Source organism: Athene noctua, chromosome Z (assembly GCF_965140245.1).
Source record: "Athene noctua chromosome Z, bAthNoc1.hap1.1, whole genome shotgun sequence".
In the NCBI taxonomy this organism is placed as follows: Eukaryota; Metazoa; Chordata; class Aves; order Strigiformes; family Strigidae; genus Athene; species Athene noctua.
The window spans coordinates 41,616,831-41,644,404 of NC_134077.1; the positions used below are offsets into that span (position 1 = coordinate 41,616,831).

Below are 27,574 nucleotides of genomic sequence, written 5' to 3' on the forward strand. Positions count from 1 at the left end.
AAGATACGAGGGCCACTTCTGACATCCCTATAGGCTTGTCTTTGAAACTGCATGAATAACATTAGTATAATTAAAGCAAACCTCTCACAATGTTCTATACTATATAAACTGAGAAGCCAGAGTAGAAGGGCACAGAATAAGAAAGTGACAAAGCGAGCTTACCCAAAGCCTGTTTCCTTCAAGTTATCTGAGCTAGAACCAGAAGTTCTGACCCTCCAACAAAGTAGTTATCTTTTCATTTGTGCAAAGCAGGCTTTTAAGAATGTTTTACCAATTTATCAAGCCTAGCATAAAGGACACAGCCAGCATAAAGATGAACCAATAATTAAGTTGTATTTGATACAAAAGGGTCAGTACATGGGTGAGCGCTGGGGGTACAAGCAAGTCAATCAGATTATATATAATCAACATCAACCCCACTGAACCCAACAATGACATCGCATGACCAACAATGGGTGAAATAAATAGTGAAATGCAGCCTCCCATAGAAGGGATGGGAGACAACCGAGTCAACAAGCCAAATACATAAGACCAAGGAAGCCACATACTGAATCTCTACACAGCCCACGTCTACAAAAGCCAGACCTGACTGGAGCCCAGTTCCAGGGAAGCAGGAGGTCCTTCCCCAACACCAAACTCTGCAAAGTGCATCCACCTCACAGACAGACACTGCCCCTTCCTGCAAGTGGTCCCAGCTTTTATCCCTCAGTGGGACACCTGACCTTTGTTTCCTTAATGCAGACACCTGGGGCTCATTTACCCAATGGCTCTCCCTGCCAGGCCGGCCGCACCCTGGAGGGAAGCCTAAAGGCAAACTCACCCCCCCTTTGTGAAGGGCTGTGGGAATCACCTATATGTCAACCTTAATTTGGGGCTTGCGGTTGAAACCCCAGCATTTCAAAGCAGCATAATAGTTTTCTGTCCCCCTTGATCTTCAAGCACTGTCTAAAATTCTGGAACCTTTCAATCCAAATCCAGAAAATACCATCTCCTGAAATATTGTAAGTTATAAAAAATAAAAATCTCATGGTTCACCATAACCACAGATCTACCAGAAGTGAACTGCTAGATCACACACCTTTCTGGCCACACAGATCACATTTAATTACAGTTGCTATGGGCTGCAATAATGGTCTCTTGAAATAATTTCAGAGATAGATGTGGAGATACTTCAAAGGTATATGAACTGAACAGAATCAAAAAGCAATTCATGCTCTTTGAGCATTTCAACTTCTGTTAGCATTAGGTTTCAGTAAGCCCCAAAGCAGAATTAATTTTAGTACTGCCTTAAACTTCTGTAACACAATAGTCTCAAAACCTTGAAAATAAGCCACACACAGGCCTTGGTGCACACAGTTCTTCTACTGCAGTTTTAACATCTGTTCTTCTGAAGAACAAAAATATTTACCCTAGCAAAAGGACTGAAAACAATCCAATATAAGTGTTAAGTACATGAGGAAATGTTTTTATGTGTTTCATTGTAAAGAAAAATATTGCTACATCACAGTTAAAAAAGACAATTCTATCTTGACTCTGATTTATTCTGAACCTGTAAATGCAAAAATAATTCTGTATTTTCAGATCATATTCACTGTCAACAAATAGTGGCAAAGTCCCTTCACTAACAGTATATTCCTTCAAGCAGAGCTGTAATGTCCTAGCTACATATTTTAAGTTTGTTACCATTATGATTTTGGAATTTAAGAGGTTTTTCAGGCTAGTCACTTTTCAGAAAAGTTCACTGAAATTCTTTTAAATAATCGCTAATAGTTACCTCTTAATTTCTAGGTGTTTGATGGTTTACTGAGTTTGATCTACAGAGCCTCTTCTAGTCCAGAATCTTCCTGTTCCAAGGTCTACATCTTCCACCTTGCTGGGACTAGTAATCTTCAGCAGAAGGGAGAAGAAATGAAAGTGCTCCATGAAGGACTACTTGAAATAATTAATCTCTACTTGTTTTAGTCTACTGCATTTCCATACCCCATCTTAAGGCTTCTGGAGGTTCATTGACTTTTTAAGATGGCGGAATTCTGGGCCACATTTTACAGCAACCAAGTAGCTACTATTCCTGTCAGCAGTCTCAAGTGCACGAGACACCCCTTTACCAGCGTTTCACAAATAATGCCATCTGTATATTCTACATTCACATTTCTAAAGCAATGATTTTTAAAATCAAAGAGCCTGGAGTACTCCTCTTTGCAATCTCTGCAGATGCTTGCGTGCTTGTGGAGTCATTCCATCTTCTCATTTGTTTCTCTGTGTGGTATGTATATGTTATTCTTCCCAAAACTCTTCCCACACCATACACTAGTATGTGTATTCATGACAGTCTTCTTTACCCATGGGGCCATTGCTTCTATATAACCCATATGCACACACCTGTGGGGCCTGTTGCTGCAGCCCTATGCCTGGTGGCCATATACAAATCAAATCTTTCAGCAACTCCCCTGAACACATCTGTGCAAGTGGAAAAGCATTCTGTAACCTTGTGTATTTGTTTCTTGTCTCACCCTGTGCACATATTACCCCATGCTGAGGTGAGAAACCCTTCCCGCCATTTTCCCCCACAAATGGGATCAACCTCTTCACTGCCCACCTTCTTTATGTGTACAGGGATCATGTCCTCTACACCTCTCAAGTATAAAGATAGATTTATTACCCAAGTGGAGGGTGTGCCCTTCTGTACCTCATTTATTCTACATCTGCAAAGTACCATTCCAGATGTACACCCCCAATATACACATGGAAAACCCTTCTGCCATGCAACTTACATGTGTGCACATATTCAAGTGCAGGGTCACTTCCTCTATAGGCCTCTGTTAAATCCGTGTGTGCAAGGGCAGTCCCTCAACACACCTCCAGTACGCAGAATCGCACACATGCTTTTCTGTAGACAATCCTTCCATCCTCCCCGATTTGCACACGTGTATATTACCCACACCTATGGCCATTCTCTTTATTCCCCCGGAAAAGACTCACGTGCACCTTTCACGTGCAGTATCTCCCCTAGACGCACCCGTGCACACATGCCTTGGCAAGGCCGTTTCCGCTGAACTCCCCAACATGCCCCTGCACGTACTCCCGGCGCAAGTCCTCCCGCTGCATACCTCGCCACACAGGTGTGCATACGCCCACTCCGCTGCCCCCAGCGCTCACCCTCGCAGCACCACCCCGGACGCATGCGCGCCCAGCCCTGCGCCGGCCGCCGCGCGCAATAAAGCTTACGCACAGTCGATGGAGCTCTTCCCGCCCGATGACGCCCCGGCGCCGGGGCGCGGCTACCGGCGGCTTTGCAGAGCTGCTGCAGAGCTCCTGCCATCCTCCCCCCATCCTCCCCCCTATTTCTGCCGGGCCGGTAAGGCGATGCCACGCGACCTTCCCCGCCCAGCAGTACGACCTCAGCGGCCCCAGTTCCTCTGGGCCCCCAGGCACCCCGCGTAGGCTAGGCCAGGCCAGGCCAGCGTGACCCCACTTCACGATCACCTCACCCCACAGCGACGACGCTGGAGCTTAGCTCATCAAAGGTCGAACCGGCACGAAAACCCCGCCCTCAGCAGGGCGGTCCGGGGAGCGCTGGGGGCGGGGCGGACGGGCCCAGTTGAGGAGCGGGCTTACATCAGCTGCTACGCGCCCCACAGCCTGAGGCTAGGCCGCGGGAGCCGGGGCTCTCTTCTCTTGGCCTGGCACTGAACACCTTCTGCTGAGGGCGTCTGCAGAGTGACAGCGTAGCAGCCCTGAGCAGCGTCGAGCTGGACGTCTCCCTGGCGAAGGGCTGAGCATGGGGCTGTTCGTGGTAGTGTTTATATAGATGTGTGCTGGTTTGCTTCTATAACCATATCCTTATCTCAGGACAGCCTCTTGCTGTCCGTTTATATATGGAATAACGCGATGCAATACACATCAGTGCAATGCAGTTAAAACTGCTTTAGTGGAGATTACCATCATGTTAAGAGCTTTTAAAATGAGGGCTGTCAGAAAGCTGTGAACTGTGAGGTTGCCTGTACAAGGTGCAAATTGAGGATAGGCACAGCCCACAGCAATGCATGGAAGAATAAGGAGGTTGCCTGATCTTGCAGGCTGTGAGGAACTATAGCCCTGTGTGGTTAGAGCACCTGCCTGTAGCTCAAAGGGATTTGGGGCGTGCTGCAGAATTCTATTACTTTGGTGTTAATTCAGACAAGAATGCCTGTTCCTTAAATGCTGTTGATTCCATCGGCAAGTGACACAATCAAATGAGCTGTTAAACCTGCCATCAAGTATTGCTGATCATCGGTGTGTTTCAGTGGATTGTAAAAGAGACGTGTCTTGTTTCCTCACACTGAATTGTGTTTTGGGGTCAAAGTGGTCTCTCATTAGTGAGACTGCTGTGACTTGGATCCTAGATCAATACCCTATGCATCATGTGTGAGAACAACCTATGCCCAGCTATTTTTTGCTATGGAAGCACCTAAACAAAATGTGGCACACAATCCCAGTAAAATAAGAATTCTTCACCCACTTTTCTCCCTCTGATAGATCTCATGTTTGTGTGGCTGAAATGTGACAGTCTAATGTGATAATCTAATCAAGCCTGTGCCGCATTCAGTTCTTTGGTGCCTGCACTCTGACACCGTTTTTCAGTCCAAATTGTATCTTTGTTCATCCATATAATACCTGAAGTGTCTCAAATTCCTTCTGTTCTCACCCTCTACGTCTCAGGAAAATTAGCCTTAATGGTGACTCCTTGTCTGACATACCTAAAAAAAAAAAAAAATAAATAGAGGCAAGGAATTGGAATGGTTGCCTTCCCGTCCTTTACTAGGGAGAAAAAGTTGACTTTCTACCATTTATAAATATTTGTTTAGAAAGGCTTTGAGAAATAAACACTGAAGTCTTCCAAATAAAAAAATACCTTAAATAGGAATTACTGCAATTATAGTAATTTAAAATGTAAAGTAAAAAACCTTTAAGATTTACCCTCTGGACTTTAAAACACTCAACTCCAAGAGAAACATAATATCTTATGCTGATGTTCAGAAAGTCCTCGGACAGCTGTGGTCCAATGAGTCATAGCTCTGCAAAGCCTCAATGTTTTGAGAATATTGTAACACACCCGCTTCTTAAATTACCAGGGATCTTAACTTGAAATACTGACCAGAGGTAGTAATAGCAAATGGAAGGCACCTTAGGTCCAATTCATGTCCCACTTAAGTTGTTTTCATTGTTCTCTGTATCACTAGATTTTCTTTATGCATACTGCACATTGCATACAAACCTATGTGCATTCTAGAAATGTCATTATAAGTAAGTTTGAATTGTCTCCTGAAATGCTTTTGGGTTATGATAAGCTTACCAGTCTACCTACAGCTCGTTTCACTGAGACAAAATGCTGAGCCTGAATCATATTTGAGCATGAGTGTATGGAAGTATGTATATATTTACAAAACCTGAATTATACTAGTACTTATGTAGCTAGAAGCAACTGCATTGAGAGTTAGTCTTACAACAGCATCAATGCATCTCTTGATAAGTTTTTTCCAGAAGTGTTCTAATGGTGTTTCAGCATCTTGTAGCACAAGCTGCAGAAGGGGGAATGTTTATGCTCCTTTTGGTTATTTCTCCCCCACAGACCTTGTGTAATACATAAATACAATGAAATTTATCTTGGGTAAGCAAGCCCTGCCCCAAGTCTCTCCAGCAGAAAGACAAATGCTATCCAGAAAGGTGAGATGGGAGGAGAAGCTTCAGACCATAATCTGCCTGCTGCTGTCAGTCTTACCCTTTGCTGCTCAGAATCTTCAATGATGCTGTGAAGATGGCCTGCTATCCTTACCAGGCCCTGAGACAGTACTGAGGCACATCAGAAGAGTAGGGTCTCAGTGTTCACATTAATTCATTGGCCCTATCTTCACCAAAAAGCTGTGCAGAAATGGTAACAGCCATGCAGAGAAATACTGGAGATGATCTTATTTCTTTCTAGAGAGATCATGCTGCTTAAGATTTGAACAGAAGGACCAAGATCATCTGTTTTGGTTTTCAGCTTGCTGAAAGATCAGACTCTTTGGAAACCTACCCCAAAAGAGGTAAAAGATGCTAAACTGTGGTCTGAGAAGGGATTTGTCAGTGTATGACTATGTCCAGGAGATGGATAGTGCGGACAGAAAGAGTCAGCAGCACTGTGATCTTCTGCACTGGGGCTAAGCACCATGTTACTTCTTACCTCTTGATAATAAAGGAATATGTCTTTTAAAATCAATATCTACATGAGATGGAGCTTTAATTACTTTTTTCCTTAACTCTTAATTTACATCCATTTTATTTATGTCAAAACCAGCTGCTGACTGTAAGAAAAGAAAACCTAAGATTTTCAAAAGCAACTAGAAGCAGCTATCCCTGTCAATTCTATACTGTCCAGCCTAAGTCACTTGAAAGCAACTTGAATTTTAATTATAAGACTCATAGTGGTTTCAGAAGAGCAAGACCTTCTTACAGCCAAACTGATAACTTTTGAAGATTCTGGCACACTAATGCTCAGCTGCTGTGAATGCACTCCATTATGAATATTCCTTACAGGAAAAGACTGAGTAACACATGCTACATGATATAAGGAGAATATAAAAAGATACACATAGCAGGGAAAGCATGACAAGTTATTACCTTCCTGCGTTTTCCTGTTTGTTCTTCCCAGATGAGCTGTGCAGTTAATAGTAACTGTAAGCAACCACAGGAGTGTGTTAGCTAGGCCAGTATCACATCACATTATTTGATGTTTCGGAGAAAGGGAAGACATAGACGATAAGACAATGACATACATGCTATGCAAAGGTAAATCTGGGGTTTTATTCTCCCCTCACCCCAACATAGATCTCTCATATCTTTGCTCAGTGTCTTATGCTAATACAAAAAGAGAACCTGCATGTAGGTCAGATTGTTAGGCAACGGAGAAGAAATCCAAAACTATGTGAAAATCTGTTCCCTGTCTCAGGGAGGATATGTGTCCAAAGAAGAGCAACAAAGCTGGTGAAGGGAGCTGTCTTATGAGGAACTGCTGAGGGAACTGGGGTTGTTTAGTCTGGAGAAAAGGAGGCTGAGGGTTGACCTTATTGATCTCTACCTGAAAGGAGGTTTTAGCAAGGTGGGTATCAGTCTCTTCTCCCAAGTAACAAGAGAGGAAATGGCCTCAGGTTGAACCAGGAGAGGTTTAGGTTGGATGTTAGCAAAAATTTCTCCACCAAAAGGGTTATCAAACTGGAACAAGCTGTGCAGGGAAGTGGTGGAGGTACTGTCCCTGGAGGTATTTAAAAGATGTGTAGACATGGCGCTTAGGGGACAGGGTTTAGTGGTGGACTTGGTAGTCTTAGGTTAACAGTTGGACTCAATGGATCTTTTCCAACATAAATGATTCTATAATTCGACAGTGAAATCAGGTGCATCAAAATCTCATGTAACAAGCACAGTTGTGAATCTCATTGAAATAACTAGGAATTAGCTAAAAAGTATAACAGGATTTTTTTTAGAGCTGCCGATGTTTAATAACAGATTAACCACCTCTTTTTTCTTATTGGAAAGATGGCATATGCTGATATCTGGTGTATTATGATATAATTGCATCTCCTTATATCCTGTAAAATTTGAGTCATGTTTCCAGTAACTAGTTAGAGTCATAGGATGCAAAAAAGTCCTGGTATGAAAAGCAACCTCCATTCTAGGGGATTCCTTGGTCAGGGGTTGGGGGGTGCAAAGCACTGGAAGGAATACTGGTAACCTCAATAGGATTTTTTTTCAGTTTGTTCAGTCTCTAACAAGTTGAGCCTTTACCTTAATTTCATGTGAAGAAAATCACAAAACTTCTTTCCCGCCCCCTTTCTCTAAAAATAAAACAGTGGAACTGACCCACTTTTTGCTGTTACCATGTGATTCACTCTGCTTGTGTGACCTGTTTAGTTGTTCAAAAGGGTCTGTTTTCTTTATTTGGATTAAAAACTTTGAAGGTTATGGTTTTTCTATTTCTTCTGAAGCTCCGCTGTGTTCATTCCTGCTGCAATAAAAATGATTGGTGATTGCTGATTGTTGACACACATCAAACATCCACTAGGGAATATGACACAGTTCAACATACCCAAACTGGCTTCAAACCAGTTGGTCTTGAACAACGATGACAACCAAGGCTGGGGTGATTGTTGTGGTGTAATTCTTCCTCCTACTGTGCTGATGCCTGTGCTGTGCATCTAAACCCCTTCCTTGATCAGTAGACAACATGGTTTACTTAAAACAATTTGAGGTATATTCAGACAGGAATGAATAGAGCTGCTGTACATTCTCAGAGTATTTGGACAAAAGCCAGTGAATAATCATCTTGACTGGAAGCTGTCATCACTAGGTAAGAACAGTGGGTAAATTTGCCAAATACCAAATCCCAGTTTCCACCTCAGCTACTGGTGGGAGAGTTATTTGTTACACATACTTGGTTGAGGAAACCATGCAGAAGAAATAAGCAAGTTACATGGATGAAAATGGCTCTTATATGTGAAAGATCAGAAAGCAAGTTCTGTTAAGCTTTCTCAGTTACTTTGGGCTTTTATCACAAGGGGTTTATATTGCTTTAAGGAGGCAATTTTGCAAGACTGAGCTTAATTCTCTACCCATCTTTCAGTGGAAGCTAAACCTACATTGTTTCTGCTTCATTCCTACTGTATTATCACAATTTTAAAGATGGAAGATACCAAAATTACCATGCTCCAGTAACGCTGTGGTTCTAATCTTGTGTTCTGCTGTAGTCCATGCAGCCCTCTCTCCTCACTCCAATCTTCCTTTCAGCAGGTGAAAAGAAACTAAGGGTGCATTGTGTTTGTCCAGACAGAAGCAGCTGTGTATGTAGGTCTGTGAAGGCTTGCAACCTCTAACAAAGGTGCAAGAGTGGTGCTGTCTTGGAGCAGGAAGTCCATCAGGCCACAGGCTGGGAGAAAAGAAGGGGAGGAGCCAGAAACTACCATCTAGTGATAAGACTGCCTAATTTTTCCACTTAAATTTGACATACAGTGCTGAAAATTGAATGGCTGGCAGTAAGGAGGAGTACTGGATGAAACTTTGGCCCCCTGTCACTATTAATAAATATGTCCTTGTTGTTAATAGGTCTAGAGGTCCCTGTTTGCCATTCTTGACCAACTAGTATCTCTTTCTTACATCTTTCTTATCCCTTTTGAGGCTGTGTGGTATCCTACTTGCATGCAACTGTGTTTTCAGTGTGTCTGTAGGCTGACAAATATTTGAAATATGTCTTCACTGGTAGTTCATCACTTCTAATTTTAAGGGGTACAAATGCTACTACGTAATTAAAAATGTTAAGCAGATATCTAATATCAGGACTAAAGAATGATAATATTAATCATGTATTTCCACTTTTTTTCCATATTAAAATAACTTGATTTGTAATTTGTGGACTTTGGCTATTAACTGCACTAAGACAAAAAAATGTGTAAAAGAAGAAAATGGGATTGTAAAGATGGTTACAGTACAAAGCATATAGTCAGTTTACAGCTGCAAAGACAGATGAGGAAAATTTGAGAAACAGAGAATAGAAAATGAGTAAAGAAGTGTAGCTGTAAAGGGTAAATCCTGCCTTGGAAGCTTGTAGCACCTGAAGTATCATTAGCTGAGTTATTCAAGTGTCTTCTTTAACCATGTGACCTTTAGAGCAATCTTAAATCCTAAACTATTACATGGCTATTATATTTTCCTGAAAAAATTTAAGATTTTTCATTTGAGGAAGCTTGCAGAGATGTAATGGAAGGCTCAAATGCCAGTCAAAAGCAGTGTTTTCAGTATCAGGCATTACACAGAAGTACATGTTTGTTTTTAAAGCTGGGTCAAAAATGAAATGTCCTCATTTTTTGTTTGGAGTATCTATAGCCCTTATTTTCATAACAAGCAATCTTCAGAAACAGTTTTGTTTGTTTTTTCAGGCAACAAGCAAAAGTCAATGAAAAGTAAAAACAAGGACAGAATTTTAAAAGAGGTACTGTCTCTGAAGAGTGTCTAGAAGGCTTTCAACCAACAAACCTTCTGTAAATGTGCTTTACTTGGACAGGAAGCCAGGACCCTATAAATGATGAAAAGCAAATCTCTGGAGTTCAGGATGACATATAGGAAAGGAAAAAAAAAACCAAAACTGTAATGGCTATTTACTTACTTCCTTCTTTTTGATACTTATCTGGAAAAAAAGTCACATGAAGAGCATCTGAGTCAGCTGTTATTCTGACTCAACTTTCACGACAGTCTAATTTTCTCAGCTGGATTTGCTACCCATGTTCTTTTATTAAAGCTTGATTTAGTACTCAATATTTTAATGAAATACAGTCCAGAATTACAAAGAAATAAAAGCAACTGCTAAAATATTCCCTGATGTTGCACGAAAAGCAACATCTCCCAGTAGATGTTCTAACTTCAACACACATGCTCATAGGCTATGCTGAGTCCCTCCAGGAAAGACCATACACCACTGAGAGACTAGCAATTTTCCTAAGGCCCTCGATGTGCCAGGATGTAGGAATTTACTCAGAATCATGTGGTTACAGATCACTTTCTGAGTGCTGAGGCAGTATTTATTAGAAACTCAGCCTGAATGTCCCTGCCATGTGGCTAGGGAGACTTCAGTTTATGAGAAGCTCCCCCCTCTTTTCCTGTTTTCTGAAACCTTGTGGATCTCTGAAAAGCAGTTATGAAATACTGACATTGTGTATCATGCTCTCATGCCTGTATTTTCTCATACAAAGTTCTATGACCCACCTCAATCTTTTTACAATGAAATTGTAAGAAAAAGCATCAAATTTGAACAGGATTTTCAAAAGGACATTTTGTATTTCCAAAATACTTAGAAAATCACTGTGATTGGTTTCTACCATATGAAATCATGCTAGTTGATAGAAAAGATTACAGGGATGCTTGACTCTACCCTAGTCTCTATTTTACACTACCCATAAAAATCCCCTTTCCCTGAGCAGCACAGTGGTGATGGGAATCTCCTCTCCTTAATTATCTCCCTAGTGTGGGCTGCCAACATCCTTACTTGCTAAAGTTCTCCAGGCTGCAGGTAGACTTGTTAAGTATGATATGCTAAAGGAGCAGTGCACCTGAGGAAAAAATCTTCTGGTAGAAGAGTGCTTCCAAGTCAAAAAGTCTTTGTGTACTAACATTCTAATTTAAAACCTTGGGGCACATGCAAACATTAAGTGCCCTTGATTTCCTTAATATGAATTAATAAGCTTTGTTAATTTTCACTTCTGTCCCTAAGTTACTTTACACTTTAGCATCTCACGTACTGACACAGTGAAGTCACATTTGGCCTCAGAGCACCACAGGGAAACACTGCTACAAGAGGGCAAAAAATGTCTATTTGTTACTTAAAAATAAGAACAACAGACAAATTTTCAGTGCTTGTTGAAAATCCGTATCTTTAAAGCCTAAATCTGAGTCCTAGATAGATGCTTTCATTGGACAGTATCCAAGGTGATGATATTTCTCAGCACATCCAGATCTCGGGCAGACCTGGAACCAAATCTGAAGCCAAAGCTGGCTAGGAGGCAAGAGGAAAGGGAGGATATATTAAAAATCACTTCAGAGAAAGAGGCATTTCCAGCTTACCTGGTAAGACCTTCATATTCAAATGGTACAGGCCTTCTTTACATAATAGGCACACTCCTTTTGTTTTGTGTTTTGATAGACATCACCTTTTCCACACCCTTCCTGCATGCATAGAGCCATATCCCCCTGGTAGATTAAAACAGCTGACAGGCAGCCACAAACCTGCTCTACAGGTGGCAAAGTGATCAGCCTGGGGCAACAGTATGAGCAGAATTTCCTCCTGCAGTGGGAGTGCCAGCCAAGGGACAAGGAATCAGGACCATCCCAGGAGGGCTTGGCTGTCTCTTTGGCCCTCTCTCCAGTGTGACCTTCCCAACCTATCGGGACTTGCTGTCCTTTTCCCTGTTCTATACCTCTCCTCTGCCTTTCCCTCAATGTTGTGTTCACTTCACTTGTTAGTTGAATGACTTGTGAGAAAACCTACCTAAAATATTACCCTACTCAAGCCCACTTGTTACCCTGCCTGCATTCACGTTTCTTCTTCTATCCCCTGTCCATATCCAGCTTGAATATGAATCCTTTGAGGGTCCATGACTATGCCTGTACAGCACCCGGCATGCTGAGGCCATTCCTCATTGCCACAGCTACATCAGCAAAATTAATAATCCTAAAACCCTGCCGAGACCACCCTACAGGTATTACCCCAACATGGGTGAGTCCAAACCTAATCTCTCCCAAATAATAAACAAGGGAAAATGAATAGAGTGCTAGCTTTGGGAAAGTCACCAGCTCCCCATAACTTGCTATGGACAGAATAATGAAAAGAGAATCCAGAGATAATAGGCAGAAATGGGGAACTATTTGGCACTATTCTCCGGCGAACTTCTAAATGCCCAGCACATTAGTCGGCACGGCCACAAATCCCACATGCGAACGGAAAAACGGAGGGACAGAGACGGATCCCGCGTTGGCACCTGCCGTGGCAGCCTCGCCGAGGGGCAGGGGAGCTCCTTCCTGGGGTTCACCACACGCCGGATGCCGGCTCGCCCTCCCCCACAGCGCTGCCCTCGCCCGGGCCGCCTCGTAGGCACGGGCTCGGCGGACCGCTGCCTCCCCGGGGGAGGGCGCGGGTCGCCTGGCCGCTGTCCGGCGCCCCGGCTCGCTCACCTGCCTTGGAGGACAGCCGCTGACCAAGGGCGGCTCCCGCAGCCCCTGCACGTTGGGCACGCCCACAGACGGTCCCCCGCCCGCACCGCCTGGCCCTCACCCCTCGGGACCCCTGCCGGCGGGCAAGCGAAACCGCTGACTTACGTGGGGGCCGCGGGCGAGCGGCTCCTGGCGCGGCGTCACGTTGGTCCCCATGGCTGCCGGCGGGTCCCCGGCGCTGAGCGGCTTCCCGGGCAGCTCTGCCGCTACCAGGCCGGCACCGCCGAGCCGCCGCGGGAGCGGCACCCGGAGCCGGGGCCACGTCGGGACCGCCCCACGCCGCAAGCACCGCCTCCGCCCGCCGCCGGGCCGGGGCCGCGCACGGTGATGGAAAGGCGCCGAAGTGTCGAGGGATGCCGGGCTTCTGCCGGGACTTTCCGACTGTTCTGGGAGGAGCCTGCGCCGAGCCGAGCCTGGGGTCGCCAGGCATGCTAGGGGTCAAGGCTTTAGCACTGCATTTACAGAGACAGTGCCAATATCCCTGATGAGCAACGCGGGAAGCGGGGATCAGTACTTAGGATGCCCCGCGTTTCGGGCGGTGTTGCCTCTCTTAATGTGTTCCTGTGTCTCAGGGAACTATTTCTCTGCTGGGTATCACCTGTGCACGCACAGCAGTTAGGAGATGCAGGCAGCCTTGCTGCTACTAAGCCTGCTCTGTGGATATTACTAGCTAGTATCGGTGACAGTGACACCTTGTGTACATTGCTGTGATGGTTTGACTCTGGCTAAATGCCAGGTATCCACCAAGTCGCTCTATCACTTCCCCCCCCCCCCCCCCCCCCCTTTGTTTTCTCAACAGGGTAAAGAGGGGAAAGAAGATAAACTAACCCTTGTGGGTGAAACAAAAGCAGTTTTAATATAAGCAAAGCAAAGCAAAAGTCCACGCGCGGAAGCAAAAGCAAACAGATTTATTCTCTACTTCCCATGAAGAGGCGATGTCAGGCCTTCTCAGGAAGCAGGGCTCCAATACGCGTAGTGGTTGCTTGGAGGACCAAGGGTGACCCCCACCCCCTTCCTCCTTTCTCCCAGCTTTATACTGAGCAGACGTCATATGGTATGGAATATCCCTTTGGTTGGTTTGGGTCAGCTGTCCTGGCTGTGTCCCCTCCCAAGATCTTGCCCACCCCGTCCCACTGGGGGAAATGTCAGAAGGAGCCTTGGTTCTGTGTAAGCACTGCTCAGCAGCAGCCACAACACCAGGGTGCTACCAACACCCTGCCAGCTCCCAACATAAACCACAGCACCGTGAGGGCTGCTGTAGGGGAAAACCGATTCCAGTTCAGCCAGACCCAGTACAATTGCCAAGACTACCCAGATCCTTTCAGAATAACAGGAATCTGCAGCTGTTCCAAGTTCCAAGGCATGGTACTTGGGAAGCATGTATGGCATCTGCATCAAACAAGTGAGTCTTCCAAACACAGGTCTGGAAAATTACAAAAGCCAGAGCTTTAGAAGTATGATTCCAGCTTCTTCTTGCCTTCACATACACCCTTTCAAGGCTGTGTATTGCTGTGTCTTGTTTGCAACTATATATCTGACCCATTTCAGGTCCAGATGTCCGCATATTTACCCTGTTGCAAGGGAGACCTGCAGTTGCCCTTCTTACACAGGGCCCCAAGACACTCTAGGTGCCTGTGTGACCCCTGATTTTTAGGGTCATTTTAGGGTATTTGCAGTTCTTTCATAACTGTCTTTTGATTTCCAGTATGTGAGCCTTAGCGTCTGCAGAGAAATTACTTGTCTTCAGCCGTTCTCTCCTTTCCTGCTTGTTTTTCCTGAGATGCACATGTTCAGCCTAACAAATGTGTAGCAGAAGCACTCCAGGAAGCAGGTCAGTGTACAGCACCTGTAAATTTTATTGATTGGCTCTTATTCTGTGACCAGATTTATGCCTAGACACAATTCAACAGCAGTGGCCATGACTATTGGTGATATATTTTTTTAATTTGATATCAACATGCTATGCTGACAACTGTTTGAATTCATCCCTTTATAGCCATGTCAGTTTTTGCATTCTGTTAGCACAGTGTGTTTCTGGCTGCTCATTTTATCCTATATACCTACAAGGCAGGTTAAATAAAGCATCAGAAGAAAAGGAAGAACAATACAGCACCAACAAAAGACTTCAAAAGCATGGGAACTTGTAGAATCAGAGAACAAGGAGGTACTTTGTTAGTTTGCTGTGAACCGTAAGTTGTGATTTTTTCCCATTTTCCACATACTTGCATATCTTCATGATTCTTATTTCACAATGTATTTTAACTGTGAGTTCTTTTGCTCTTAAGTTCTCTTCTCTTTGTTTCAGAAAAAGACCTTATTTTTTCCTTTTGCAATCTAGTCTGAAACTCTCTAGTGTTACACTCTGTTCTACTGGTCACATTCTCTACATACATCTTTGTAGCTCTTACTGCTTCTCAGCATTGAAACATTCACTTAACAGATTTTCTTCTCCCAGGGCTGCATTATGCATGTGTATATGTGTATGCATACACATAAATATATATATACAAGTATGTGATTTTTAAACATTTGTAATAATGTTGTGATCAATGTTTATCAATTAGGCAGAAGTTTCAATTCCTTCCCCTCTTCCCCCCATTTGATCAGACCAGTGGCTTGGGGATGGAGATAACCCCAGTGAACATGGGTGTCCTTCTGAGGAGCAGGCTGCATGGTGAACTCCAACAGTGCTGCTTGCATTGCTGGCCAAGGTGGGCAGCTGGCACACAGCTGACAGCAGTCCAGCTGTCTGGTAATGAGAAGAGAGTAAAAAAGGGTTTGCCTTTGTACAGTTGTATAGGATATTAAAATGAGGGGTAGTATAGTGATAGATACGATGTACACTGGTGGCTTCAAGCATCGGTGCCTATTCTCCACACACCTCCACTAGCCTTTCCTGTTGGAAGGTAGGTAGCACCACCCTTTGTCTTATTTTGCTTGGGCTTTCAACAACATCTTACAAGTTCACTTGATCTCTATTTTCCGGTTTATACAGTCTAGAGCTCTCTGCTCTGCCTGAGTGAGGAGGCATTGAGCATGGAGAAAAATGAAGTGTGGATGTGGAAGTTTTGCAGAAGGTTTTTTTCTGCTCCTGTGTGGGAATTCAGAGCTCTGAGCTGGTGTCGCAAGTTGAGAGTAATGTTAACTCCTCTGACCTCTTCTAGGTTATACTTCTCTCTGCTTTGGGGCAAGGAGGGATAGAAGGCACTTTTCAAGCAATCTTTGATTAAACAATTAACCTTGCTATACCAGCTTTTCTTGTTCTACCTTCCTCTCTCTCCATTTATTTGCCTCCAGGCTGTTCCTGTGAGAATGGCATGTGAACAAAATGCACTAAGAAAAGAGACAACACTCTTATGTGGGCTCAGTTACAAAACGTTGCTAAAAACACTGCAGGAATTCAGTATAATAATAGGGATAGTAAAGTTACTGAAGGAGAAAGGAAGGATCTGAACTTCCAGAAGGACAGAGAAAAAAGTGGTTTCTACCAACCACTGCAGTGACGATCAATGGACTTCTTAGGCCAGCTGGAGCCTTCCACTGGCCCCTTTCATTCCCTACATAAGAGTCTGGCCAGGCTGTCTCACAGGAGTGGAAAGGGGATCCTGGACCCACAACACTGGGGACTCTGGGTTGAGAGGGAGGCAAATGGGAAAGCTCCATGTGGAAAATCCCTAGGCTTGCAGGCTTAATAAAGCCTAGTGACTTGTTCAGATTCAAATGGATATTAGCTCACTCATATTTCAAAAAAAGGTCAAAGCTGTTAACATGGTAAAGGCACGTGAGTTTATATAGCTAGTGGCATATAGTGTGGTGAATTGCTAATATATTTAGTTAGTCACAACTCATTAAAAGTAAAATCAATAGTATATGAAATATAATAGCATCTCTCTTCTACCAGGAACAAAACACATTTATTTACATGTCCACAGCTTGTTCCAATGCTCAGTGAAATCAGATCTTACCCCTCAGTCAGGTTTTGTTTTGTTATAATTAATAAGCCAAATAATGTGGCTTGTATATAATAAGCTATGTGGTGCCAGATGAAAGCATGTTTACTAATTTTACAAGCTTCAAGCTCTGCTGGACCTGAAGGTTTCTGCACAGACGGAGTTCAAGGAAGTATTTGTAATGGTGATTATCTTCTGACTGATTATTCAGAGAGCACTGAACTAGAATCCTGTTACATCCTTGTGAAGCAGGAATCTGGGAACTGTATTTACATAGTTAAATATGTATGGAAGAAGGCTGGAGGTAAGATTCTATCTAATGAATCTTTCAGGAAACTGATCCATGTGACTGTTAGGCCAGCTTGCACATGATTTTTGGTGAGAAAAAATATGCAGGAAAGAGTGCTTGGTTGTTACAGAGAGAACACCTCTCTGTAACATGGACAACTTCTGCCCTTAACTGAACTTGGGGAAGATATCTTTACCTGCCTTTTACCTCACTTCTTTGATAGGGTATAGCAGGACGACCAGCCGAGATCCAGCACTTCCCAGTAAACCCTGGTTCTTCACAGAGTTGGCTGCTTATGAAGGGAACACCATGGTCAGGTATCTGAGCATGAGAGAGCTCTGGGTGGTGGTGTCAGAGCTCTCTATCAGGTCTCCCTTGACAGACCAGTGAGAGGCACTGAGCAATCCTGTCCCGTCTCAAGAGAGATGCCTGAAGGTGGCTCACACCTGTGGCAGCATATGTCTAGGCTTGAAAGTTGCCCTGGAAAGATTTAGCCAGCTGCTCTGGTATGACTCTCACAACTGCTCGCTCCCTGTCCTTGGTCAGAGCAGGAGAAACGTGAGTTTTTCTTCTACAGTGAAAATCTGAGCAGCAGAGGACTGCTAAGGATCAAGATGTGCATTTTTTTTGGGTTAATAGCAGATACACATGAGAAAAAACAAGCTTCTGTGAGAAAACAACAGCAATTCAAATTCACATGGGTCTTTTGTCTGAAGAATGGTGGTCACTCCACAGTTAGCAATGAGCCTCCTCCCAGCCCTATCTGAAAAGTGTCATACTGAATAAACATAGGTATAGACAGGAAACAGCCCTCCCTAGTCTCCTAAACTTGTTGTTTAACATTAAGTTCTTACTTACTTCCTCTATGTACATGCACAGAAGGGTCTGAGTTATTGATGCCGGTGGATTTGTGCAGTTTCTAGCACTCGGGAACAATCAAAACACTTTCACTTTGGTCCCAAATAACATATCAAGGAGCCCAGAGTTGGACACAGCAGACTGAAAATGCCTTTCATGCATTACCAACAGTCAGAAAGCAGGTCTGTGGCTTCACCCATCTGTGGTCAGTAAACAATGACTGCCTTATTACTTGCAAGGAACATTTTGGCCTCAGTTTGGCTGTTTGCTTATCAAGCACCATAGGAATAAATTTGTTCAAATGTCTGAGAGACCGGGGAAAAGTCTGAAGGAAGGAGGATTTGGTTCTCTCTTGTTGGAAGAAATTCAGTTTAGGGAATGCTTAAGTAAATTTGGCATACCTAAGGCCATGGGCCCTGATGAGATGCACCATGGCTGCTGAGGGAGCTAGAAAATGTAATTGTGAGGCCACTCTCGATCATCTTTGAATGGTCATGGTAATTGAGAGAGGTTCATGAGGACTGCAGGAAAGCGTATGTCACTCCTGTCTTCAAAGATAGCAAGAAGGGGTATCCAGGGAACTACAGGCCAGTCACCCTCATCGTGACTGCTGAGAAGGTGGTAAAAAACTAATCCTGGAAACCATTCATTCCTGGAAAGAAAGTAATTAGTCAGGAGGGATTTACCAAGAAAAAGTCCTGCTTATGAAGCAAATAACCTTCTGTGATGAAATGACTGATTTTGTAGATGAGGGAGAGCACTAGGATATTGCCTACTTTGACTTGAGTAAGACTTTGCACACTGTCTCCCATATGATCCTCAGAGAAGCTGATGATGTGGAAGTGGATTGAAAAATGCCTGAATGGCTGGACCGAGAGGGTAGTGACCAGTGGCACGAAATTTGAGGCCAGTAACTAACTGTGCAACCCAGGGGTCAATACTGTATCCAATACTGTTTCAACATCTTTATTAATGATCTGGATGATGGGACAGAGTGCACCCTCAGCAAGTTTGCTGGTGACACCAAACTGGTAGAAGTTGCTGATACATCAGAGGGTCATGGTGCTGTTTACTGGGACCTTGACTTCATACAGCTCAGCAAAGAGAAATGCAGAGTCCTTCACCTGCGAAGGAATAAGCCCATGCACCAGTGTATGCTGGAGGCCAACTGGCTGGAAAAAGCATTGCAGAAAAGGACCTGTGGTCCTGGTGGACACTCAAAGTTGAACATGAAACAGCAATGTGCCCTTGTGGCAAAGCAGGCAAATAGTATCCTGAGCTACATTAGAAGGATTGTTGCCAGCAGGCTGAGAGAGTGATCTTTCCCCTCTATTTAGCACTGGTAAGGTCACAGTTGGAGTACTGTGTTGAGTTCTGGGATCGTCAGCACAAGTGACATATGGAGCTACGAGAGAGAGCCCAGCGAAGGGCCACAAAGATGATTAAGGGCCTGGAGCATCTTTCGTATAGGAAAAGGCTCAGAGAGCTGGTACTCTCTCAGAGAAGGCACAGGGGAGGGATCTCATCAGTGTGTACCAATACCTGAAGGGAACATTCACAGAAGAGGGAGCCAGGCTCTTTCAGTGGTGCCCAGGATGGGCAACGGGCACAAACTGGAACTCAGGAGGTTCCCTCTGAACATCAGAAAACACTTTTTTTTTACTGTAAACATGACTGACCACTGTCACAGGTTGCCCAGAGAGGTGGCAGATTCTCCCTCCTTGGAGATTTTTCAAAAGCCATCTGGACATAGTCCTGGCAACTAGTTTTAGGCAGCTCTGCTTGAGCAGGGAAGTTGGACCAAATGATCCCCAGAGATTGTTTCCAACCTCACCCATTCTACAATTCTGTGATAGATGTTATGAAGTACTGAAGACATGCAAAAGATCCTACAGGTCACATACTGGCTGCTGAAGGCCATGAGGATGCTTAAAGGTCTCTAAAATTATATCAGACACCTATGTTTAAACACCTGAATTACTCCTTGAGAGTTTCTTGACAGTTATGTTCCACAGAGCAAAACTGATCCACTCAGTGTTCTATCTGTTGAAGGGCAGGGGCAGGATGTGGATCCTGTTGAAGAGAAAGAAAATATTTGACTTACAGGTGTTGGCTCATTTGGTGTGTCAGATGACACATAGCAGAAATTCCTGCATTTTTTTTCCCAAGCATGAAGTTTTTAGTGTTGGGTTTTTCTGTTTGGCTGGTTGTTTTTTGTTGTGTTGTTTGGTTTTGTTTTGTTTGTTTGTTTGTTTTTTTTCTTGGCCAGGTTTTGATTCTATTGGCAATTTGGATCTTTGTAGGACCAGGTATGTCTTTAGCTTTTATGGTGGCGAGGGACAATTTGAAACATGTGGCCTTAAGTATCAAGTTAGAAAAGATCTGGAAGCCTAAATACCTTTACAGATCTTGGCTTTGCTCTTGATACATAAAAAGGTGGAGATTACAGTCTTGGTGGCTCTGAATCAAGTGCCTGGAACTTGGTACTTTTGGAAAGAGTTGAAATCAGGGTTGGGCACTGGTGTTTTTAGTCTGAGGGGCTAGTTTGGGGTCCATCTGGGATTTGGGGTATGATGAATAGCAGGAAAAAACCCTTTATTGATAAGAGAAAATTTGCAGGATTGTAGTACAGTCGTCTACATGCTCACAATCTTTCCATCCTAAATCACTTGCCATCTTATCCTGCCTGTTTCTGACTATAATAGGCTGGACTAAAACAGAAAGCTACTGAAACAGGTACTGGATTCTTCTCTCTGGAGAAATCTGGATCTTACTTTGATTGGGCTTTTTCCTGGTGCAAACTATGATTTATAGGACAGCCTTACTTTCATGACCATTTTTTAACTGTTGGATCAGTCCCAAAAACAGAAGGCCCAATTCTGTCATAAAAGTTGAAGTGTGGATCTGAAATGTGTTGGATCTAAAATGTACTAGATCTACACCTCCAACAGATCTTTGAAAATTGGCGGGTGGGAAAGCCCAAGATGATGCAGATTCCCTGTATATAATGGATACAGTAGGCATATGTGTAGGCATCATGAAGAAGGGCACATATATAATAGAGCTAAACTCAAGGGAGTATTTATTAAGCGTGTTTAAAGACAAAAAGGAAAAGCCACTGTCTTGCATGTCACTACTCTTGAATTAAATTCAAGGGGAGCAGCACTGATTATACTGTATGAGAACAGCCCTGAAGGCGAGTTCATACTTTATGATTGAGGGGAACAGGCGACAGAGCAGGTCTTTATGTTCTTGGCAAAGGCATTTGCAATTAGCTGTGTGGCTGACACTCTTCTACAAAGAAAAGACAAAGCTTACATACATATTGGGGGTATTTTTTTTGAGTTCACCTCAAGAACTTCAACGCTTTGCGCATCCAAAATTACAGGATGCTGTACCAGCAAAGTGCTTTGGCAACAGTGGAGCTCTGTGAGTGAATGTGTCATACACCTGTATCACTTCTGCTCCAAGAGCAAGATGTGGCATCCTAACAAAAGCCCGGGATTGTGAGACAGCTGAACCCCTTCTGTGGTATTTGTGAGCACTGCTTTGTTAATACTGCACTTTGTCACACTCCTGCCCATCAGAGCTGTTCTGATAGAGGTACTGGTCTGAAACTTCTTTCTGGGTCCTTCCTGTGCAGGCCTATGTCAGAAACTGACAGTACAGCTCCTCATTATGGCAGTTCAGTCTGGTGTTTTCATTCCTCTCTTCCAAATGTCTGTTGAAACCTGCTCCTGAGGCAGCATTGAAGAAACCCTAGCTCTGCAGCTGAGCTGCTCTGTGACTGTGTGGTACTGTGCCGAGGGAGATCTTATCCATCTGTGCCACAGAGACAGGAAGGCTCTGGAGGACATTCTGGTTTGTGTTCTGTCATCACTGGGTTTTCAATCCAAATGAGGACCCTAGCATACTCCTTTCTTTAGCTGACACCAGCAACTTAGCATAAAGGGAGGATTTAGGAAGTAGAGATGTAGGGTATACGTGACACCTCTTCACAAATTCTGCAGTGAAAGCCTACCTCATTGGTTTCAGCTTCTCTGACATTTGTTGCTGTACAGATCCAAGCATAGTCCTGAGGCAAATCCCCCTCTAAGCCTTCAAAAGACGCTCTTTTCCCAGTGCCCCAGGGTGTCCATCTTCATAAATGTATTTTTCTAGAAAGGATAAGAAAGCATGTGTAGAGTGCACAAGTTTCCATCATTACTGAAAAGTTTCAGTGTTTTGTATGTTTTGCAATTACTCATGTATGGGCTTTCTGATATCTGGAAAGTTTTGCAAGATATTTTTTTCTTTGTATTTCAGTTACCCCAAAATAGCCAGACTGAAATACTTCATTGTTGTGGTTTGGTTTGAACTTGGCTGGCAGACAAACACTATGTGGCTGCTCACTCACTCTCCCCCAGGCCAGGGGCTGAGGAAATTGAGAGGAAAAGGGAGACTCATAGGTTGAGATAAAAACAGTTCAGTAATTGTAATAAAATGAAACAATAACAATAATAGAAAGTACAAGTGGGTAATGCACAATGTGATTGCTCACCACTAGCCAACTGATACACAGCCCATTCCCAGCTAGTGATCCCGAAATACCAAGATCCCACAGTCGTAATCCCAGAAACGAGAGAGAACACCCCTCCTTCCTGGACGCTCTTCCTTTATATACTCAGCATGACATTACATGACATGGAATATTCCATTGGCTAATTTGGATCTGGTTCTCTGGCTCTGCCCCGTCCCAACTTCTTCCCCATGAACAGGACATGGGGAGTTGGATCTCTTACCAACAACTGGAAACATCAGTGTAGATATTACCAACATTCTTCTCATACCAAATCCCATCCTGAATCCAAAACATAGCTCTATTCTAGCTACTAATGAGAATAATTGAGTTTAACCCAGCCAAAACCAGGACATTCATAAAGGAGGAAAATAAATCACCTTTGAGAGAGTAGACTAGAACATTTCAGACTGAAAGAGATTTTGTTTGGGCAAGTTATGCACAGTGAAGAAAGTTAGAGATGCTGAAACACGTAGTAGGCTTAGCTGCATTCTTCTTAGCCTAGTTTTGAAAGCCATTGTCCTGAAGCAAAGAGCTCTGAGGGTGTTAAGAAATGGAGAGTGCTGTCATTCTGGATTTCAGTCCTGGATGAAGGTAGAGAAAGCAGTAACAAACCTGCAGGAGGGCTGGCAGGACTCTGAGACTTGCTATCACCTGTGCTACATGCTGCCTCTTCCTCTGTGTCAGACTTCCATGGATGGCAGGTCATGGCACAGCAGGAGGCAGAGCATGGTGAGCAGCACTTCTTTTGCTTCCTTCTTCCTGTTAGGTCACATAGTTGTTTTAACAAAGACTTACAGTTCTCACACCAAACCCCAACTCCATCCTCTTGGGCGTGTAGTCCCATAGCAGCACTGCACTTAGCAAACTGTTGCTGCATGTTCTGTAGCCAGTCAAATGTCATAGAGAAAAAGGGAGGGGTGTGTGAGCTTCTACTACTTGCATATGACTGTTTTTTCTCAGGGCTCTGTTTAAGCTGCAAAACTGAAGGGCACATAGTTTGCTCAATGAAGGAGCAGCAAAGAATAAGCACATCTTTATGGCAAAAATCTGCTGTCATGGAGAGAAAGCTGTAATCCTTGTGTGAGAATGGCATGCCTAGCACCCAAACAATTTAAGATTGCAGATTTGGCTGAAATCATATAATACCTGACGCAGACCAGTCTTTCTCTTCTTGAAAAATCCAGATGAGAACAAATTAAAAATAGCTCACAGATTCTGCCTCAGACATTCAGGATTGAGCATATCAAAGGGCAGGGCTGTGGTTGGATGTCCTGGTCTGGCTGCTGGTGATCAGGTGACTGATCACCATGGACCTTGGGTGTCCATGACCACTATATAGTTGGCTGTTCTTTGACATAGCCAGTCTGTATGACCCAGTTTAGACACCTCTTCTTCTTAGACACATAGATTCATGAATGAATCTAACTCTAGACCATTGTGACATCCATCTGTATGCATTTGCATGTGTAAGTTGTGCTGGCCAAAGTGAATGAGTAGAAGTCTTTTGAATTTAACTACTTGAATTTAAACATGTACTTGTTCCCTACTGAAATCAGCATGGAGTAGACCTACACCTTGTTATTTTGCTAACTTGTTGCTCATTCATATTCAAACTACTTGTACTGTTGGATCTTTCTTCTTTGAGAGATCTTTGAAAAGCTACAGTGTGGGGACATCTTACAACTTTAATTCTGTATGTCTTTCTCAGTCCTTAGGGATTCTTTTCCTTGACTTTAGTATGTGGCTTTCAAAACCCACAGACAAGAACGTGCATAACATTCCCTTATTTGTACAATTTTATCAGTGTGTTCACAGGGAAGAATGTTTTCATAAGTGATATAATTCAGGTCAGAATTTTATAACTCTTAACACTTTTATAAACATAGAACATTTAATACCAAAGTCCAAGATTCTCAGTTGTTGAAGACAGTGGGAGATCTGTTGAATAAAACTCCCAGAGGACTTAACACTAGGAGCTGTTCCCCACATTTCTACAGGAGATGCTGTACTCTTTTCCCCCTCCACTCAAGTCCTGATAGTCCCTTTCCATTTCAAACAGAAAAATAATTTACTCCTCAATCCAAAGTTTGTTAAGTAATTAATCATGATCATGTGAGCAGGATATACTAGCTTTTTTTGGAGAGAAAAGAATGCTGCTTCTTCAAGACAGGTGAAAGGATCTACTGATACTAGAAACTTCCTTTTATTTATATTTTATTTACCTAGTCTCCAGGGACTTAAGTTTTATTTGCTTCAAAGATGTCAACAGAAAATGACTCACTTTTCCTTTTCAGCAGAGACCCCACTGATCTGTACCTGAATGTTTGTTGTTAGTTGATCAGTACCTTAATCAAGGTGTGTTGTATTTGTTCTTTAACCTGTATCTCTTTCAGTACATCTTTTAGAAAAGGTCAGGAGACTATTACTTCCTCTAACAGAAATCAAGAGGGATTTTCTCTCTAAAAATTAAGAAAATCTAAAATACATGGCAAAAAATCCTCCATTACCATTTTAGGGAATAAGAAAATAAAAATTAAGTATCTGGGATTCTCTCTGCTTTCCCTTTCTCTCTTTCAGTTTGAGCCCGGTTTCTTTTTGGAAGAAGAAACAGAAATGTATTTCCTGAGACTGCAAGGACCTTATGATCTAAGGAGACTGTCAGAAAACTTGTTCTGTATCCTGAAAGCCTCTATACCTACTGTTGCAAGAACAAAGGATTCCTTCAGTGATTCCTTAATGGGCTAAGCTTAAGGTCAGTTAGGAAGGCCATGAACAGTTTACCATGGCCTTTTGCCGGGGAAGATCGTCTCTGAGAAATTCTGTGTGGTAAGATAAGGTGGGGACTTCCCTGTTAATACAAAGTGCTCTATAACTACTCACAACAACTGGTTTAATAGAGTAGAACAGGTGCAAAACAGGAGAGGTACTCACATGGGTCAGCTGGGTTTTCTCATTCTGTGAAACTTCATGGTGTGTCTTATTCATGTCTTGCCAAATAGATTGTGCAGGATGTTAAGAAGTCCAAGTGGAGCTGAGGTGTGCAAGGACCAAGAAGACAAGTCCAGAATTCATCTGCAGCAGCAATGGAGGGACCAGGAAGAAGTGATTTTAAGTAGAGAAAACCAAGTCCCCTTTAAATTGGCTGTCTCTGGCACTGTTAGCTCTTTCTTGACATGGCTGAACACAGCTTAGCTAGGCTAATGGCGTCTTCCTGGGAGGGTTTGCTGCAGCTCTTTGTCTCACTGTTATGGGTACAGCATTTGAAACGAACAGGGGTATCATGACACATCAAGGTAAACATAGCCTCCCCAGAAGATCAAAGGGCAGGTTATGAACAGGAAGGCTAGGTATCAAAGGAAGATGCAGGCAGATTCAATTAAATCAAGCTGAGTCTTTCACATTGAGGAAATTTGGACTGGATTTGGTGAGGAGTTGCTTCCAGGGATAGTCACTAAGGAACACGGTGTTGTCAGTGTTAGCAGTTTAAATGCCAGTCTCATGGTACTTGGTGTCTGAATTTGGACTTTAAAGAAGCAGCAAAATGGCTTTGTAGCTCTTGTGACTGGGATATGAGAAATAGTCTCTGAAGGTAAGGTGAAAGGTGATACCTTAAAAGGACTCAAAATAATTTGAAAAAAATTCTGACAGGGATTGGCATTTCTGTGTTTCTGTTCTCTTTGTGTCCCTGGGTGACTAATCCTCATTTCCTACCCATGTGTTCCAGGCGGCCTGAATGAAGCAAATGTTAACCTTCAAGATAAAATAAGAATCCACATGCTGGACCTTTGCACCTCTTACATATATATTTCTGATATGGAAGAAACGTCATGCAGTCCAGGTGGACAACAGCTCTTGTTCATTGACAGAGTGGTGAGGCTCAGAGTCTAGTATACTGAGAAGTGCAGCTTGCTATGGGGCTTGCATACTGACAGTGGACTAACTCAGACATTTTTCTAATGCTGCTCCTTTGATCTGCCAGTCCAAGGTTTAGTTCCAACTCCAGCTGCAAGCACTGCACAACAGGAAAGCTGAAGTGATACTGGCTCAGGCCTTGCAAGATGCTTCTCTGTGGAACAGTGTACCAGCTTGGAGCTAGTAGGCTGTAAGACCTGTGTTTTTCCCCTCAGCACCTTCCTGCTGTTTTCAGGACAGTTAATGAGCAAAGCAGGGATATGTGGAGATATGTGACAAATTCAGTTATCATGGATAACTTGAACTGGTATAAATAGGAACTTTATCTTCTAGCAAAGCAGTCTGCTTCATTCAAAAAACTGCATCTGAGCCTGTGGAGGCATTTGCTTGCTTAGCATGTGATAAAACCTGCAGTATAGTTGCAGTATATCAAGGCATTAAATGGTTTCCTCTGTAAAATTTATTTTCCTTAACATTTTTCAGATGTTTATTTTCCTTTACCTTTTTTTGTGTTGATTAGTCAGTTCCACTTGTAAATGTAGAGCTACAGTATTTTCTATTCTGGGTTTTACTAGTCTCATATTTCTGAAGGTGATGGTGGCATCCTGTGGTGCAGGGTACCCGTAGGAAATTCAGGGAACAGCTTCTATCTCAGACAGCAGACTCAATATCAGAGCTACTGTCAAGTGGATACGCCAGACAATGAGGGTAGGAGAACAAAACAACATGTGGACCTTGGCAGGAAAAGTCTTAGCTCTTCTGCAGGAGGCAAGAGAGATAATGACTAATTGTTTAGAAATAGTATGTAAGGATCCCCAGATGCTGTATTTTGTACAATTCACTCCTGCCTCGGAGCAATGTTCAACTGTTACAAAGATTATCTGGGTCAGAGTCACAGCTGTCTGAAGAACAGACACTGGAGTACTTGTATTCACCAGACCATGCAGACCATGTTGCTCCAGGCTCTGGAGTATTTAACAAATAGTCCTGATTGCTACTGTTAGTGAAGGCAATCTTTGCACACTTCTAACAACCAGCTCAAAACAGTTAATTACTGAACTTTGTGAGTTAAAAATAAACATAATGCAGTAGTTCTGAGAACACCATCTGTTTTACACAAGGTAACTAAAAAGTGTTTCTCAGATCACTGGCAGTCATGCGTGCAAATTTTCTACACAAGTCAGTCTTAAGAAGTCATTATTTCTGTGCAAATGTTTGTTTAAATGTATAAGTGTAATT

At 43.2% G+C, this 27,574-nt stretch overlaps 2 protein-coding genes across 14 annotated transcripts in view; one reads left to right on the plus strand and one right to left on the minus strand.

Moving 5' to 3' along the window:
- Nucleotides 1–1,822, plus strand: part of CLTA (clathrin light chain A) — a 42,478-nt gene extending 40,656 nt beyond the window's left edge. Inside the window, exon 6 of one of the 2 annotated variants that reach the window (XM_074932093.1) lies at nucleotides 1,789–1,822. In XM_074932093.1, coding sequence (XP_074788194.1) covers nucleotides 1,789–1,807 — 19 coding nt within the window. In that variant the 3' untranslated portion in view covers nucleotides 1,808–1,822. The remainder of the gene's footprint in view (nucleotides 1–1,788) is intronic. The other variant, XM_074932094.1, reaches the window with a different exon arrangement.
- The window catches only part of GNE (glucosamine (UDP-N-acetyl)-2-epimerase/N-acetylmannosamine kinase), a 36,889-nt gene extending 23,848 nt beyond the window's left edge, over nucleotides 1–13,041 (minus strand). The window contains exons 1-4 of one of the 12 annotated variants that reach the window (XM_074932080.1): nucleotides 12,871–12,970; nucleotides 8,712–8,935; nucleotides 4,654–4,736; nucleotides 1,775–1,887 (exon numbers count right to left, since the gene is read on the minus strand). Coding sequence is in view for 1 of the 12 variants with exons in the window: in XM_074932077.1 (XP_074788178.1) it covers nucleotides 12,871–12,921 (51 nt within the window). In the remaining 11 variants the exon portion in view is untranslated. The other 11 variants (XM_074932078.1, XM_074932082.1, XM_074932089.1 and 8 more) reach the window with 11 other exon arrangements.
- Between the last annotated feature and the right edge of the window lie 14,533 nt (nucleotides 13,042–27,574).